The following is a 17,326-nucleotide window of genomic DNA, read 5'->3' as shown; positions in this document are numbered from 1 at the left end:
GATTTCAGGAAAGCATCAGCATGTGCAGAACATTCAATGTGGCATTTAGAGCTGGCAACCCAATGATCTCCAGCTCAGGCACCACCAAGCCCAGAGAACACATGAGTGGGAGCGGAGCCTCAAATGCCTATGACATGAACTCAGAATTCTCCAGGAAAGGAGTACTGCACACTCCTTTCATTTTACCCTTGAAAGGCTGAGAGAACACAGTCAAAGTTATGGGCATAAAAATAACTTGGTTAAGTTCAGGAAGATCTTTCAACCCCAGAGGTAGCAAATAAGAGCTACTGCACTCCAGAATATACCAAGCCAACACGTTCACCTCTACGGTACATGCAAACCCCATGACTGCTACCTCAGCCACGGCACACAAGAAAGAAGATTTAGAATAAATGGGATATAAGGGGCAGTTGAGCTTAAGACTTTTTTAAAAGTCTAAAATCCAGTCTATGGGATAATGCTTAGAAGGATAAGACAACCTCAGAGAGCTCAGGCACCACGATAGGCCATCTTCTGACCTCCGATCGTGTGGTTACTCACCAGGCACTGCCTTCCTGAAACATCGGCCTTCTGCCATTTTTCTGACATGTTCCCTTCCACATGCAAATTTTCCTGGTCTGTCTAGTTGTTTTTTTTTTTTTTTTTTTTTTTTTAACAGCCCCTCCATCATCTTCCTCCCTGGTCCCCACCCAGAACCGCATTTTTGCTGTCTTGAAAATATAATCTAGTGGGTTGTCCCATGCACTCTTGTGAAAATGCTTTTCTGCCATTTGAGATTTTTCCACCAGGCTATTTTCTTTCCTGGGTCCTCAAAAGAAAGATTCAACTTTTAAGAGTAAATAAAAAGAAAGATTCACTCCTGTTGCTACTCAGATTTCCAGGGGATATGATAAGCAAGAGAAATGGCATACAATTTAAACAGAAAATCAAATGGAGCCAAGAATGTGGTAACTTATTAATCAGCAATGAAAGGATAAACTAATAACAGCTTCCAAGCTGTCGGAACTAGATTCTACAAAGACATTTGCATAAAAATATTGATTTTAAAAAAAGTTCTTCAAATGCACTCAAAGCTAAGAAACACCTAGAAACTAAGATATTTACCCCTAAGACCAAAGGTCATATTCAAAGCCTCTGTTCATTACTATGTTGTGGAGAAACAATTTGAATTTTATGCTGACCAAAGCAATAAAAAAAAAAAAAAATTAGAGCTTGGAGGGTGGGGGAGGGAGATTATAGGTAGTCTTCTAATTGAACACACTCATTTTAAGAAATGGACTTTCATTCTTTAAATAATTAGTGAGCACCTTTTATGTGCCAAGTACTATACCAGGAGCTACAAAGCATACACACATAAACTACAGTCATGGTTTATTTTTCAAAATAACTGAAATGCAAAAATGATGCAAGTTAAGGAATTTAATTAGATATATTACTAGAGTTCATAAAATAAAATTTCTAATTAGCATCTCAACAGATTCGGAAAAGACTTTTGATAAAAATTCAACACCTCTTCCTAAAAATTGCAGCTCGTTATTTACAATGGGGTCAGACTGTTCAAGAAGAGCCAATTATAATACTTTTACTAAAAAAAAGAAAAAGAAAAAAGGTCTAAGTGATAGTAAAGACAACGATACAGCAAAATTTGAAAGTGGAAAAAAACTCACTCTATGACGTTAAGCATAGAAAAGCTGAGGACTAAATCATATCTCTGGTGCAAATAGTGTTTTGTATATTATATGTACGTATAACAAAAAGGCCCAAAGAGAAACAAGAAGACATTTAAGAGATGTTTCTGAATGGTAAAAGAGCAGCTAATTTTTTTTCATTTTAACATGTATTAAATTATATTAAAATATTATTTATGTAATATGTGATTGGTTTTATCAAAGAAAGCCACACAGAGTGAGAGGGGAAAGAGTGAGGGTAGGAAAGAGGCACAAAATAAGTTAATCGACTTTCGAAAACCCGAGATGCCACTTACAGGGCAAAGGCGACAACAGTGTAATGCCCAAACTCTGGGTTACTTGGTCATGAGGAGTTAGCCAGTTAAGTGTGTCCAGTGTGGTTGGTGTGATAAGATGAGGGGGACATGGCCAGCAGAGAGCTCTGCACTGAACCAAGCCAGGAGAAAGTGCCCTGGGAATCTGTCAAACCAGCCCAACAAGTTATTCCTCCCAGGCCAGCCCTTCCCTGCCCCCCAACTCCGGTTTCACCTGCTGTGTAAACACCACAGGCTAAGCAGCCAACCCTCCCTCCAGGCAGGACAGGAAAGGAAGCAGCGAGCTCTGTAACGTGGACCCAGAAAGGGGCTTGCCCACGTGAGCGGCTGCAGGACCCAAGGCCCTGGGCCCCATCCACCCTTACCTGTTGAAGCATCTCTTCAGCAGCATTGAGTTTCACCTGGTGCCCTTCCAGACACACTTCCAGGTCCCGAATCTTCTCTCCTTGGGCTTCCACTTGGTCCGTGAGGACACTCACCTGTCCCAGGAAATAAAGCAAGGGTGGAGGGCTGGGACCGGCTCCCCGCTGGAGGGGAGCCTTGAAGCCACACCACCGATTCTTGATGTGAGAAGAATGGCTGCTATTTTTGGTGGGTGGTAAGTGGGGGAAGTGTCCTGGATGAAAGGAACCCCGGTTGTTTTCTCACCTGGCCGGGAAGTCCCAGCCACCACCTGGACCAGGTTGGTCACATTTCCTGCTCTTGACAGACTCAGGAGAAAAACATCCAGCAGCCACGAGAGTGGCCTCTGGGCTGGACTCTGGTTCCTTGCGCCTCTCACAGAGCTCCCTTGGGCAGCCCGACCTCAAGGAATACCCCAGCTGGCTCGCCAGGGCTTCTGCCACCTCACGTGGAAGTGCAATCCAAACTTCTGTGCAGAGTAGCCAATGACCTTACCCCTCTCATCAGGGTGTGAGGACAGCTCACCTATCAGGCAAGGGTTCTGAAGCAATTAAGGAATGTGGGACGTAAAGGGCATGTATTAGCACTGACAAAACTTGGCTGCAGGAAGGTTTTTGTGCTTCACAGGCCAAAACATGACTTTAAGTCATAAATATACACAAGCCACACTGCATATACAGTGGCAGGAAAACAGTCGTCTTTCTGAAGAACATCGAGACTATCTATTGGAATTGTTAGCAAATAAAAATCCATTTACAATAAATTATACCCTAAATACAGACTGAGGATTTTCAAAGCCTCCTCTATCAGCAAACAGCCCTTTTCCTTATTTTTTTTATTTTCCTTATTATTTTTAAATCCTTTTCCTTATTATTAAATAATCCTTTTCCATATTACTATTAAATAATTATTATTAAAAGGTGCCTCAGAGCAGGAAGAGGAAGAAAGCATATGAGTGACCTCCCCCAAAATAAAGAAATCAAGGACTGGTAAATTGAGATCCTTTATAGCCTTTTGGTTTTTAACCAGTGGTTGACTCATCACCATTTACATATAGATGATCATAAATTATTTCTCAGTCTATAAAGGAATGATAGCTGGAGCATGAGAGTTAATGTGAATTCACTTATGCATGCTTAAATAAAGCTATGAATTATAAAGCTCCCTTTTACAGAGGCACTAATCTGAATGAATATGGCTGCTTTAAGCTTTCCATTTTTTATGTTCCTAAGTGATTAATGAATTACTGAGACATACTCCTGGAGCTGACGCATGGCGGGCTAACATCTCAATTATAATCCAAAACTGGGCTCCTCATCCTCGCTGGCTGACACGATCAGCCGTCCTGGCCTTTTCAACTACTAACTCTAATTTCAAAAGAGCAGGATGCCAGGGGTGGCCTTTGCTCCCTGGGTTCCAGAGTTTCTGTCCGGGATGTGTTATGGTTAATCTTACTGGGATGATTAACACTTAGAGAGTCTGCACCACGCCTTGGGGCCATGCACTGGCGATACCCAGTGGAATAGGTACCCAGACGAATAACGTGTGGTCTCCGGCATTCTATAGCTTATAGCCCAGCTGCTCATGAGACTCGAGATACACCAGGTTGTGGGGCCCTTATGAACATGAATACTCTGTCTAGGTTATGAATGTAGAGGTGTAGAAAATTGGGAGAAAATGTATAAAGGTTCTAAATGTGACCTTTATTCAAGAAAAACAAATATTTTCTGAGCCCCTACCACATACTAGGCATAATTTTAAAAACCGAGGGGATACAGAAGTGGGGGAAAAAGAAAAAGATGAAAATCCTTGCATTAAGAAGTTCGCATTCTAATGAAGAAATACAAGATTTTGGTTTTATTTGTTGTTTAATCCTGAAAACAGTATTTTGCCCTGTGTGATTTCCCTTGTTCTTCCACAAGTAAACCCAGGAGAACATTCTGGGCCAAAGGCTCCAATGAATTCGGTCTGGCTGAGCTGTCTTGTGAATTAATCAAGCAAGCGGCTCCCCCATGCTGAGGATCTGTCTAACCTGCTCCGTGGAGCCTCTAGAGACAACAGTGAGCACGCAGGAGCAACTCTGAGAGTCTGTCCACAAGCTCCTGGAGGGACAGAAACCACTAGGATCCACTTCTGACTTTTCTGATAAGCAGCTCCCCAGTTGTGCTAGAATTATTTCATTAAGGATTATTCAAGAATTTGGAATTTTTAAAATATCAGAGATACTATCACACAGGAATTCTTTATTAAATTGTAACCCTCTAAATAGAAATGTCTCATTTCAGCCATGAAGGTTCCGGGTTCATTAGTTTATAGCTTGATACTGTTTGTGGCAAAATTCTAAACTGGACGCTCTTCCATCAGTTGTGTCACTGGGATGGGGGTTCAAATTACACATCCCTCAAGATGTCTGCACTCTAACGTGTTATATAATCTGGCCCCTGCTACCTCTCAGTAGGCAGTTCCCAGGCTTCTTAGGGTCACCAGCTCCAACCACACAGCCCCTTCCTGTTCTTCCCACACACCAAGTACACGCCTACCTCAGGGTGCTCACTGGACCAACCATTTCCTCTGCCTGGCATGTGCTTCTCCCAGTCTCTGTGGGGCTCCCTCCCCAGCTCCTTAAGTCTCCTCCTAATGGGGAGGTCTTCCCTGACCACACAGTCTTATCCTGCTTTGTTTTTTTCCATAGCATTTATCATCACTGGAAACATTTTGTGAATTGGTTTGTTTATCGTCCATGTACGTGTGCACACGCGTGCATGCACACGCACGCACACGCACGCACACACACACACGAATGGAAGCTTGAGAACAGGGACTTTGTCTATTTTCTTCACTGCTACAACCCCAGCACCTAAAACCAGTATCCACTGAGTTGTGGGCATACAAATAGTTTTTAATGAACAAATCAATGAAGTGAAGAAAAAAAAAACCTAGGATGCAAAATTGTGTAATTGTATATTTGGTCTGAGCTTAATTTTTTAAAATAGGGGCAGGACAGGGAAAAAAAAAGGACTGGAAGAAAGGGCCAACATGTTAAATTCTTTTTGACTTTCCAAAGTTTCTAAAATAATCAGATATTATACCTACATTCATAAAATGAAGTGAAATAAAAGAAATAAGGTAAAACGGAAGGAAAAAAGCCAAACATACTGCAGCCTCTTAACTCTAGTGCTCTAAGCTAAGGCCCATAGTCTAGGGAGGGTCCCAGAACCCTACCTGCCCCCTCGCTTCCATCCCACTTACCAGTCTTAATCACCACCCTTCGAGCTTTTTAAGGAGCTGGGATTAGGATATTAGTCTTATTATTCTCTAAATTGTCAACCACAGTGTCTGAGGCATACCAGACCTTGAGGCTTGAATCATGTGTTTGAGAACTAACACAGCAAAGAGCTCCTACCTCAGCAAAAAGTGTCCCACAAGAAAGATCAACTTTTCAGAATGCAATGCAAGTTTTCAGACCTGAAACTACGTCTTTGACTCTGTCCCTGAAAAGTTTTGGAGTTCCTTTCTTCAAAGTAAGAGAGTCATCAAAGGCTTATTAACCCATGTTAACAGCTCCAGGGGGTTTGGCCTCAAAGTGGTCAGTCTAGATCCAACTCCGGATGAACTGGGCCTGATCCTGTTAGCATCCACCCTGGGGCTTTTTAAGAGGCTTTGCTTTATTAGTGACATGAGGACACATCTTTGCAAGACTTCTGGAAGACAGGGCCCCATTAATCAGCCTGGCCACAGAGCTTCCAGTGTATAGATGCAGGTACTCTTGTAGCCCATGATAAATAAATGAATCCATTCACAGCCCCCAAAAGCCAAGGCCAGAGTTAAATTGTGCCCCCAGTTACTTTCTCCTTTGTTTCAGGAAAAGTCTTTTGAAAAACATACACTTTGGGAGCAGGAGACATCCAACAGAGAAAACCCTTTGGACTTCCCTCCTACTTAAGGCAGCTACAGAGTTGGAGGTAACAGAATAAGCTGGTTCCCACCAAAAAGGACCCACCTGTAATATGAGGGACTCCTTATCTCCTTCTAGACGGGCTAAGCGTTCCTGGTACGTTTCATTACTAGCAGCACTGTGGTGATTTACCTGGGACTAAAGGGAAGAGGAAAAAAACACACACTTAAAAGGCTGGAAAAACATCTTACCAACTTCCAAATGATGTATGCAATTGGTGAGGACAGTTTCGCTCATTATCTATGCAAAACCACCCACCTAAACAGGAAACCACAGGATTTCAAAACTACTACAAGGAGGACCAGATCAGATGCCACTGACAGGCGTGCCATCAAAGTTGGCAAAAACCACCCCCTGGGTGACCTCACCTTTGGCTAGAAAGGCCTTGGTGGAACTCCAGACCCTGCGGTGCTTGACGTGACTGGGCGTGTTGGGTCTGGTTTAGCTGGAGGCACAGCCGTCCAGCAGCAGCAATAGCAATAAGGGTCTACTCTTTGAGCCCAGGGAGCTGGTACCATTCACCGAGGAACTATACGGGAACAACTCCTGCACAGATCTTGTCTCCTGACTCTCACGCCAGAGTTCTCCAGAGCCGAGGCACACCTCACGGTGTGGGGGCCCATCCGGAACATCGCAGAGAGCCTGGAGGATGAGGGATGCCAAACGGAAGGCCCTTCATCTACTCGCACATCCCTGTCAGAAGTGGCCAATCGCACCCCTCAATGAGGGCTCTGGCAACCAGGGTGGCACGTGGAGTTGCTTCAGTGTTAGAGCTGAGAGGAATAAGTTAAGATGAAACGTCTTGAGAAGAACCCAAATGACAGCCAGAGGAATCTCAAGGGCCAAGCAGAGGGAAAACACAGGAAATACCAAGCAGCCGGAAACCATGGAAAACAGAGGAAAGGGAGATTTGAGATGGCAGTCGAGAGGCAAAGCTTATAAAATGCCCTGAGCTAGAGACAGGAGCCACAGTCACTTCCTGGGTGTGTCTGCCCTGGTTGTAGGCAGGGAGGAGGGAGGTAGCTGCTAATGGAACTGAACTGGCCCAGTGCTACGACTATGCCCTTCTTCCACGAGGAATTTAAGGGCCCAAACCAGAGGCGCACAGTAGGCCATCCAGGGGCTCAGCGGTCTGAAAAAGCAGATCTTATTGCTAAACGGGGAAATGACACTCCTTGACACCTGGGCTGGTCCAGAGGAGTCAATGCTCCAATGTTCGTAAGGCGGGTATCCTACATCCCAAAGGAAAGCCACGATTGTACAAAGGAGAACGTCAGAGAGGAGACCAGGCACAGGGGCCCAGAGATGGTCCCCTTCTCCTGAGCCCATTTAGCCACATTCAAACCTTCAGAATGGGCTTTCCAACCACACCCCACCCGCCCCATTAGGAAGAGATACCTCCTGCCTTCCCTTGCCCCATCCCTTCCCCAGAGCACTGCCTAGGTGAGGGCATGTGGCAGAGCCAGGCCTGGTTCTAAAAAGAAATAGGGAGCAAGAAATCTTCATTCAAGCCCTGGAGTGTCACCTGTGAGAGAAGCACTGGCTGTTTGTCGAAGGTGCAGCGGGAGGGTGAGCCCAGGGGCCATTTCCCAGGGCAGCTGTGCCAGGCACAGGCCAGACGGACAGGGCACCCCTGCCATTCCACTGCCTTTTCCTCTAGCCCTTCTCCAGTCTGCATCTTGTTCAGTGTTATGGAAGCTCTTTCATACCATAAACAAAGGACCTTAGCAATCACTAATGGCTTCTTTGTGTTGATGGCAGTTTATTATTGTTCCATTAATTAATATTCCAGTCATCACATGGTCAAACACTGACTAGTATCCAAAGATATAATTATAACCTACATTTCTCAGAACCTAACAAGAAAAGAAAGGAAAATAGTTCTTAAGCAGCAGGTCAATTGCTTCTCTGTCCAAGAACTCACATGATGGTGACTTTCAGAGGAGAGAGACTGAGAACAGAAAGGACCCAGGCACCCAAGTGAAGCTGCGTAAATCCAGTGCCAGTGCCAAAGTTAGCACATGCACAGGGCCACCCACCACTGGCAGCTGGCACTTCTCCAGCAGGAGATGAAGGGAAGGCTCCTTCCACAAGACTCCAGCCAGCTACCACGCCACCTGGGCCTCAGGCAAATGGAGTGCAGTGTGTTCGTACGATAAAAGACCTACCCACGCAATCACCCAGAGAGGCAGCTAGTTGACAAAAAAAAAAAAAGAGGAAGGAAGGAAGTTGATATCGTAAGTTCAGTTAATACACAAAATGCGTGCCATAGAGTCTATAACACGTGCTAGAAGTAGATTAAAAAAATAACGGAATCCACTCTAGCAGCCAATGGAAAAAGGGAAGCACAACTGAGTTAAAAGATGCACAGATCAGTATGACAAAGTCAAGCTGACTGCCTAGGAGAAGCACAGCTCTTCCTAAGGAAGGGAGAACCATCCTTTTTTCCAGAGACTTTGTGTAGTGGGATAAACAACACTGATGATGATATCCTCACAGTAAACAGAGCCCAGCAGAACTCACTGCTTTCCTGTGATGTTCTCAAAATAGGTCAAAGGTTAGTGGATAATGTGGGCCGAAAACCAAAGCAATTCTATGGAGACCAATACAATGTGGCCCAAGTACCGTGCTCTAGACACATAGTGGGCACTTAGGCAGCGCTCACCATGTGCCAAGCACTGTTGAGAGCACTTTACGTATATTAATTCACTTAATCCTTCCCACAACTCTGCTAGATGGGTACTATTTTTATTCTAATTTTACACTTAAAGGAACTGAGACACAAAGTATATGAACAAGGCACAAATGGATTATTTGCCCAAGTTACCACGTATGAAACCAGTAAGCTCTCTGTTACAGCCTGAGGAACAAATCAGTATAAATTTTGTTTTATACATTGTGATTGGATGAAAGTTCACTTAAAATAAGGTGTAAAAATGCTGTCTGAACCTAAATATCCATTAATAGAGGAGTGGATAAATAAACTGTGGTTCACCCATATTATGGACAATTTGTAGCATTTTTACATGAGGCAGATTTTTATGAACCAGGATAGAAATACAAGACATTGGATAGTGAAAGCAGCAAGATCCAAAGAATCATGTGGTGTGATACTAGAAAACAGTACTATCCAGCTCTGCAAGTATTGATATATATATATGAAGGTAAATAGATCCAGTGTCTGGAAGGCTATAGAACAACCCTTAACAGTGCTCTCATTTGGGGAAGTTTCTGGGCTATGAAAAGTTGGGAGTGGGAGGTTTGGTCAAGAGGGGCTTTAACTATAATATTTGAGCTTCTTATAAAAATATGTTTGGGTTTCCCTCGTGGCGCAGTGGTTGAGAGTCCGCCTGCCGATGCAGGGGACATGGGTTCATGCCCCGGTCCGGGAAGATCCTACATGGCGCAGAGTGGCTGGGCCCGTGAGCCATGGCCACTGAGTCTGCGCATCCAGAGCCTGTGCTCCTCAACGGGAGAGGCCACAGCAGTGAGAGGCCCGCGTACCACACACACACACACACATATATATATATATATATATATATATGTTTATTTACTTGAGTAATTAAAATATATTTTAAAATCTAGAAGCACTGTTTGAGTAGCTAGAACAGTTCTTGGTGATTTTTTTCCTCCCCTAACAGACTTGAGGGGCACATCCTTTCCCAGCAGTCACACTGGCCCATGTAGCAGTGCTGCTTGTGGCAGAAAGGTCCCTCCCTCGACCCAAATCACCATTTTAGGGGAGCAGGACATCTTCCTCTCATACAGTTGACCAAGATCACTGCTGTTCTCTAGCAAGCTTTTGAAAGGTATTAAACAACAGTGAGATGGAAACAATGTCCCAGAAAGAAGTCTGCCACATTGTTATCCCTTGCTTTTGGTGAAGTTCAGAGTCCTGTGTTTTCACATTCTACAGAAGATGGACAGCTCTCAAGAAAACTGCACTCAAGGGCTTCCCTGGTGGCACAGTGGTTGAGAATCTGCCTGCCAATGCAGGGGACACGGGTTCGAGCCCTGGTCTGGGAGGATCCCACGTGCCACGTAGCAACTGGGCCCATGAGCCACAACTACTGAGCCTGCGCGTCTGGAGCCTGTGCTCCGCAACAAGAGGCGGCGACAGTGAGAGGCCCGCGCACGGCAATGAAGAGTGGCCCCCGCTTGCCACAACCAGAGAAAGCCCTCGCACGGAAACGAAGACCCAACACAGCAAAAATAAATAAAATAAATTAATAAACTCCTACCCCCAACATCTTCTTGAAAAAAAAGAAAAAAGAAAACTGCACTCAAGCCTTAGCTGGGCACAGACCAGGATAAACCACCACCTCTGCTTGAAGAAACTGGAAAGCAACTGAGAACAGGGCCAAGAAGAACATCTTGTTGAATGCCAACATTTATTAGCCAAAGGTGAGGAATTGAGTTTTGAGTGAATAAATGCATACTCCTTATTCCAGTAATTGGGCAACAGGTTCAGTCACTTTTTGGCATCATCCTGGGATTATAAAATGGCTGTATCATCGGGGCATAAAAGGCCAGGTCATGAAAATTATTGATGTTTAAACATGTTTAAAAAGACAGAGTCGGGACACAGCTCTGTTTTGCCCGACTTTCAGAAGAGCTTGCTTTCTCAGAGGCTACACCTGCTTCCTTAATTCTAACAGTGGAATTGTAGTAGAAGGCTTGGATCAATACTGAGATCATCAACTGGGTCCCTAAGTTGATTCCAGGTTTGGGAGTCTCTGAAAAGTCTTGTCCGTATTCTCTATTAGGTAACTTGGTGATAGAGCAGTTGCCCAGCTCTCCATGCATAAAGTCAGATGGAGAGAACCATGCCAGCGTTCCACCGAGGAGGACAAAGTCACACCGAATTCCGAAGGATGCTACATGCTAAGTTTCTATTCCTCCCCGCTCTGGGATGGCAAGTGATCTAAAGGAGAGTTCTATATTGTTCTACCCTGTTAAGGATGCTCATCCCATTGATGAATAGAAATTAAAAAGAGGTCATTTTTACTCAACTAATGATATTAGCCCCTAGGCTAGACCTGTACAATGGACATCTGATGTACTAAGGTGTGATATACATATATTTGATCAAATTTTTCTCTTCTGTTTTGATGGTTATTTCTACAAATGTGACAGAGGGAAAAATGAATCTTCTTATCCAAACTTTCCATCGTCAAAGCTATTCCTGAAACTATAATTCACGTTAGTTACCTGATATAATATTGCGTGGGACCAAGAGATATTGTGAAGGCCAGGGATCTGCCTACCCTATGGAGGTGAAATGGCAACTACAGATTGACATTTCCACGTCCTCTTGCGGCGCTTATTGAAGAACGCCACAGTGAAACATACTCCCTCTCTCTTATATCATAGAACTGAATCAGCACAGGAAGTTCTTTTTGTGTGTATATTGTCAATAACTCAGAAACTTTAGCCAAGACTATTGAAGTTAAACCACCTTTGCTTCTATCAAAATTTTACCCTCAAGAGGCTGGGCAAAGTCTTGAACAAAGGAATCCAATTTCTAAAACCCAGATCTCTTGGAGGCAAATATAAAACACAGCTCAGAAATGTCACATCAAGGTCTTCCCCAGATGCTCAACGTAACTATTAGAGAAATGCAAATCAAAACTACAATGAGGTACCACCTCACACTGGTCAGAATGACCATCTGCAAAAAGTCCACAAATAATAAATGCTAGAGAGGCTGTGGAGAAAAAGGAACCCACCTACACTGTTGGTGGGAATATAAATTGCTGCAGCCACTATGGAAAACAGTATGGAGCTTCCTTAAAAAGCTAAAAATAGGGACTACCCTGGTGGCGCAATGGTTAAGAATCCGCCTGCCAATGCAGGGAACACGGGTTCAAGCCCTGGTCTGGGAAGGTCCCACATGCCGTGGAGCAACTAAGTCCATGTGCCACAACTACTGAGCCTGCGCTCTAGAGCCTGCGAGCCACAACTACTGAAGCCCACATGCTGCAACTACTGAAACCCGTGTGCCTAGAGCCCATGCTCAGCAACAAAGAGAAGCCACCGCAACGAGTATCCCATGCACCGCAACGAAGAGTAGCCTCTGCTCGCCTCAACTAGAGAATGCCCGCACGCAGCAACGAAGACCCAATGCAGCCAAAAATAAATAAAAATTAAAAAATTTAAAATACTTAAAAAAAACTAAAAATAGTTACCACATGATCCAGCAATCCCACTCCTGGGCATATATCCAGAGAAAACTCTGATTCAAAAATATACACGCACACCAATGTTCATAGAAGCACTATTTACAATAGCCAAGACATGGAAACAACCTAAAGGTCCATGGATAAAGAAGATGTAGTATATATATATACAATGGTATATTACTCGGCTATTAAAAAAGAAGAATGAAATAATGCCATTTGCAGCAACATGGATGGACCTAGAGATTATCACACTAAGTGAAGTAAGTCAGACAGAGAAAGGCAAATATCATATGATGTCACTTACATGTGGATCTAAAATATGATACAAACGAACTTATTTACAAAACAGAAACAGACATAGAAAACAAACTTATGGTTACAGAAGGGGAAAGGGGATGTGGGGAGGGATAAATTAGAAGTTGGGGGACTTCCCTGGTGGTACAGTGGTTAAGAATCCGCCTGCCAATGCAGGGGACTCAGGTTCGAGCTCTGGTCCGGGAAGATCCCACATGTGGAGCAACTAAGCCCGTACGCCACAACTACTGAGCCTTGCTCTACAGCCTGTGAGCCACAACTACTGAGCCCATGTGCCACAACTAATGAAGCCCACACGCCTAGAGCCTGTGCTCCGCAACAAGAGAAGCCACCGCAATGAGAAGCTCGCACACAGCGACAAAGAGTAGCCCCCGCTCGCCGCAACTAGAGAAAGCCAGCATGCAGCAAAGAAGACCCAAAGCAGCCAAAAATAATAAATAAATTTTTTTAAAAGTTGGGTATTAACATATACACAGTACTGTATATAAAATAGATAAACAAGGTCCTACTGTATAGCACAAGGAACTATGTTCAACATCTTGTAATAACCTATAATGGAAAAGAATCTGAAAAAGATTATCTGTCTATATATAACTGAATCACTTTGCTATACAACAGAAACTAACACAACATTATAAATCAACTATACTTCAATTAAAAAAAAAAAAAAGATCTTCCCCAGGCCTTACAAGTGATGTTGCTGAGAGTCCTCTGGAACAGAGACCACACAGCACCTTGACTCTTACAGACTGTGGCCCTCTTTCTAGAAGACCCAAAATACTACTGATGCCGAGACTGGGCAGGCTTAATATACAGCTCCAGCTATCAACAGCCTACAGTGGGGCTATCTTCTAAGCCATCTCTAAATGGGAGACAGAGGCTTCAGGATGATGTAGCAGCCGTGCAGGCTGATCCATGGTTGGGGGTCATGGAGTTGACCATGATAGTTAATCAGACTCAGTGATTAGGAGAGAAGCGGGAGGATGGAGAGAGGGCTGTGTGGGTCCAGGAAGCACAGGCCTGACCACCAAGATTCCAGTATGGACAGAGTCTCTATACAATGGCATTTGGGGCTACACAAAGACACTAGACTAATCGGAGTCCTGCCTCCACCTCTTCCACGGGTGAATAAGGAGTTTACTCTTGGTTAAGTTCCTCATGCACCAAGAGCTGAATGCTAGCAGACTCAAGAAATAAAATAGGTTTTCCATATCTTGGGGGACATTGCATTTTTATCAGGGATGTGATTATCAGCGGATATTTAAGGTTCCCCCCGACACACACCGGCAAAACCCTTATCATTAGTTGCATAAAAAAAAAAATAAGACTAGTCAATTTCCCTCTTGCTCTCTTGCTAAGAGAAAGGAACAGGCTGGGGTCGTTACCTTTGCTATAACTATGTGGCACGAGTGAGGGCTGCCATCTCCTTAGAGGTATTCTCACCCCTTCCAACCTCCTGATGCAAAGCTTAGATGGTTGGAATCTTTCCTCTGCATTTTTAAACTTGGGAGCAGAAAATGGTAGTGGTTGTGCTACAAGGTTCAAAGGTTGTCAGCAGACATGTCTTCTTCCAGGTGGAGGAAGTCGGTTTGCAGCAGGAGTAAGCTATAAAGCCAACACACATGGAAACACAAACAAAAGCCAAGAAAGAGAGACTGGTGGCGTTCTCACCCCTGGTTCATGCTGTCCAAAGGCAATGATACATCCCTGCCCTTCCTGTTGGTCCCCTCTTGGCCTACACTGGTTCAAACCGAGTTTCTGTTACTTGCAACCAAAAGTCCTGGCTAATGCATTTGTCTCAAATGGTGATCAGTCAATTGATTGAAATTTACTCCTCTGGAAACAGACTTACAAGAAAGCATTCCTGCTATTTGGATATAGTACTGAATTACAAAGGGATTCTACCTACCACTGCTTGATTTGCTTGAACTGGTAAATTTTAAGACAGAATTGTCAGTTCTGAGCCAACTATAGTTAAAACCAAGATTATCATCAAGGGCTAATAGGGATCTACTTTGTGGCACAGGGTGTGTCTGTGTGGTATGCATGCGGATAAAAAAGGAACCCATTCTCCTTTGTGTGTGAAATGGATGACTTTCTATCCACCACCTGTTGGCCTCCATTGTTATTTCCCAAGCAGAACAAGAAGGTTAATTCAGGGAATGATACCAGATGCAACAGGCCCATGGCATCAACTGCGTGTGTGTGGGGGGAGAGATGAAATAAACAAAAATAGGTTAAAACACAACAAGAAATAAACAAGAAGCTAAAGTAGGGCTAAAAGATATAAGGGTGGATGGGAAATGAATAAATGAAGGGCAATAAGAACATAAAAACACCTAACAACTGTTTAAGAAGCTATGTTGAAAGAATTAACATGTCCTGTATAGCTGTACAAATGCCAGGTCTGAGAGCTGCAGCTTCCCTGTTCCCACCCTTTGCTCAGCTGGATTTCAAGGCAGGGGATCCCTGGGGACTTTGTTGGGGGCTTCCATATTCATGTACAGAATTCCTGCAGCCTCCGCCTCTACAAGGTAGGACCGTCTCTGCAGAATGACAGCTGGGAACGATTAAGAGGTGAGGCTGCACTAACCATGCACAAGCTCAAGTAGGTCACCTCACCTCAAGCTTCCCATCCTTTAAACAAAGATCATACCTCACAGAGTGACACAGATGATCAGTTAGGTCATTAAAAACAAAGACGTGTGGGAATAAAAGTGCAGAAAGCTCTTTAGAGCAGGATGCTCTTATATTTCCTCTATGTAATATAAACAGTTTTTGAATGATCGTGGAAACACGGAACTCATTTAAATGGCTTTGTTTTGTTTTGGGTTTGTTTTTTTTTTTTGCGGTACCCGGGCCTCTCACTGTTGTGGCCTCTCCTGCTGCAGAGCACAGGCTCCGGACGCGCAGGCTCAGTGGCCATGGCTCACGGGCCCAGCCGCTCTGCGGCATGTGGGATCCTCCTGGACCGGGGCACGAACCCGCGTCCCCTGCATCGGCAGGCGGACTCTCAACCACTGCGCCACCAGGGAAGCCCTAAATGGCTTTGTTTAAACTAAAAGACCGAAATGCAGTTAAGACACAGATCTTCCCTTGCACTGACAGTTTTAATGAACTCATTCTTTCTGTGCAAAAGAACAAAAAAAGGCAACATTTCTGATTAGGACACCTATGAAGTATCTAAAGATCTGAACAAACAACTGAAAGGAACAATAACGAAAATACTTTCAGGCTGGAAAGAAAAAGAGTGCCTAAGGGACAACACAGAACCCATTGTTAGCTAAGAGCCCTGGAATCATGCCTGCGGTGCAGACAGCTTCGAACCTGTTCACTTTCCATCGTCTCTGAAAAGATGCCCACGTTTGGAGTTGTATCTATACGACCACAGTTTATAATGAGCACAGTGAAAATTTCAATAGCTAATAATGACTAATCATAAACACTTGCATTTTTATTTCTGTTCCAATCTGAAAGTCAGGTCAAATTTAGGTTAAACATGAGCTTTCCAGCTGAGCTGTGCCCCCACCAACCAGCCCCCACCCCCAGCAGCCTCCTCAGAGCCATCACCCTCTGACTCTAGTGGCTGCTCAGCTTCCATGATGCTTGCTCGCTCTTGGCCTGGTCCTTCCACTGTAGCTTGGCAAAGGGATGGCCATATTAGGTCTCTGCAGAATTCTGGAGGGGGTGCTTGGTGGCATGGATGGGGGCCGTGCAGAATCCCCAGGAGTCTGACTCCTTCACAGCCTGGCTGGCCTCTGCTGGAAGGGCATGCCCTCCAAGTGTGCTCTGGTACACTCTCGGGGATGCTGGGTGAAGGCAATGTCCCACGGGACCTGCTATCAGCATGGCACTTCACTGAACACGGGGAAGGAGCTGGTTCCAGAACAAACAAGTGGTGTGGAGGAGAGGTCGCATGGGGGTGTCACTTGGTATGTGAGCACGGAGTGTGGGAAAAGCCTAAGGCAGTCAGCTCCCCAGTGAGACAGCTCCGGCCATAGTGTTTCCAGGCTGCCTAGTCAAAGGGATCATATCAAATCCAGAAAACCCACCTCAAGAGAGCCATGGCTGCCAGGCACAGGGGAGATGTCAAAGTCACTAAGGCTATACTTCAAGCTCAGGACCACCACTCACGTAACAAGCTTTTGAGAAACTTGGAAAACGTAGAACTTAAAAAATAAGGACCAAAAAAATAAAAAAAGAAGTAGATCATAGAAGCTACAATTTCTATTACATGGCTCAGGTTACCCATCACCAAAGGAATCAAGCAGAATGAATGCAAGCATTTTTTTGCTGATGAGATATTTCAAGACCTTCGGCTAAACATCCAGAGGCTGTGGTTTGAAAGGAGAGGAATGACGGCTACTTACATAATTACAGATTCCACATATAAGCAACATCATGTATTTGTCTTTCTCTGTCTGACTTACTTCACTAAATATGATCATCTCTAGGACCATCCATGTT

General features: G+C 44.3%; 1 protein-coding gene across 6 annotated transcripts in view; it reads right to left on the bottom strand.

The window, feature by feature from the left end:
- Nucleotides 1-17,326, bottom strand: part of LOC309808678 (synaptotagmin-9) — a 388,309-nt gene that overhangs the window by 63,935 nt on the left and 307,048 nt on the right. For all 6 annotated transcript variants that reach the window (XM_082629228.1, XM_082629232.1, XM_082629231.1 and 3 more), the window contains 2 exons: nucleotides 6,405-6,497; nucleotides 2,368-2,481 (listed from right to left, as the gene is read on the bottom strand). In XM_082629228.1, the coding sequence (XP_082485354.1) occupies nucleotides 2,368-2,481; nucleotides 6,405-6,497 (207 nt within the window). The remainder of the gene's footprint in view (nucleotides 1-2,367; nucleotides 2,482-6,404; nucleotides 6,498-17,326) is intronic.

Source organism: Mesoplodon mirus (genome assembly GCF_964341445.2).
Source record: "Mesoplodon mirus genome assembly, chromosome: 7".
Lineage (NCBI taxonomy): Eukaryota > Metazoa > Chordata > Mammalia > Artiodactyla > Ziphiidae > Mesoplodon > Mesoplodon mirus.
This window is presented reverse-complemented; position numbering and strand designations above follow the sequence as displayed.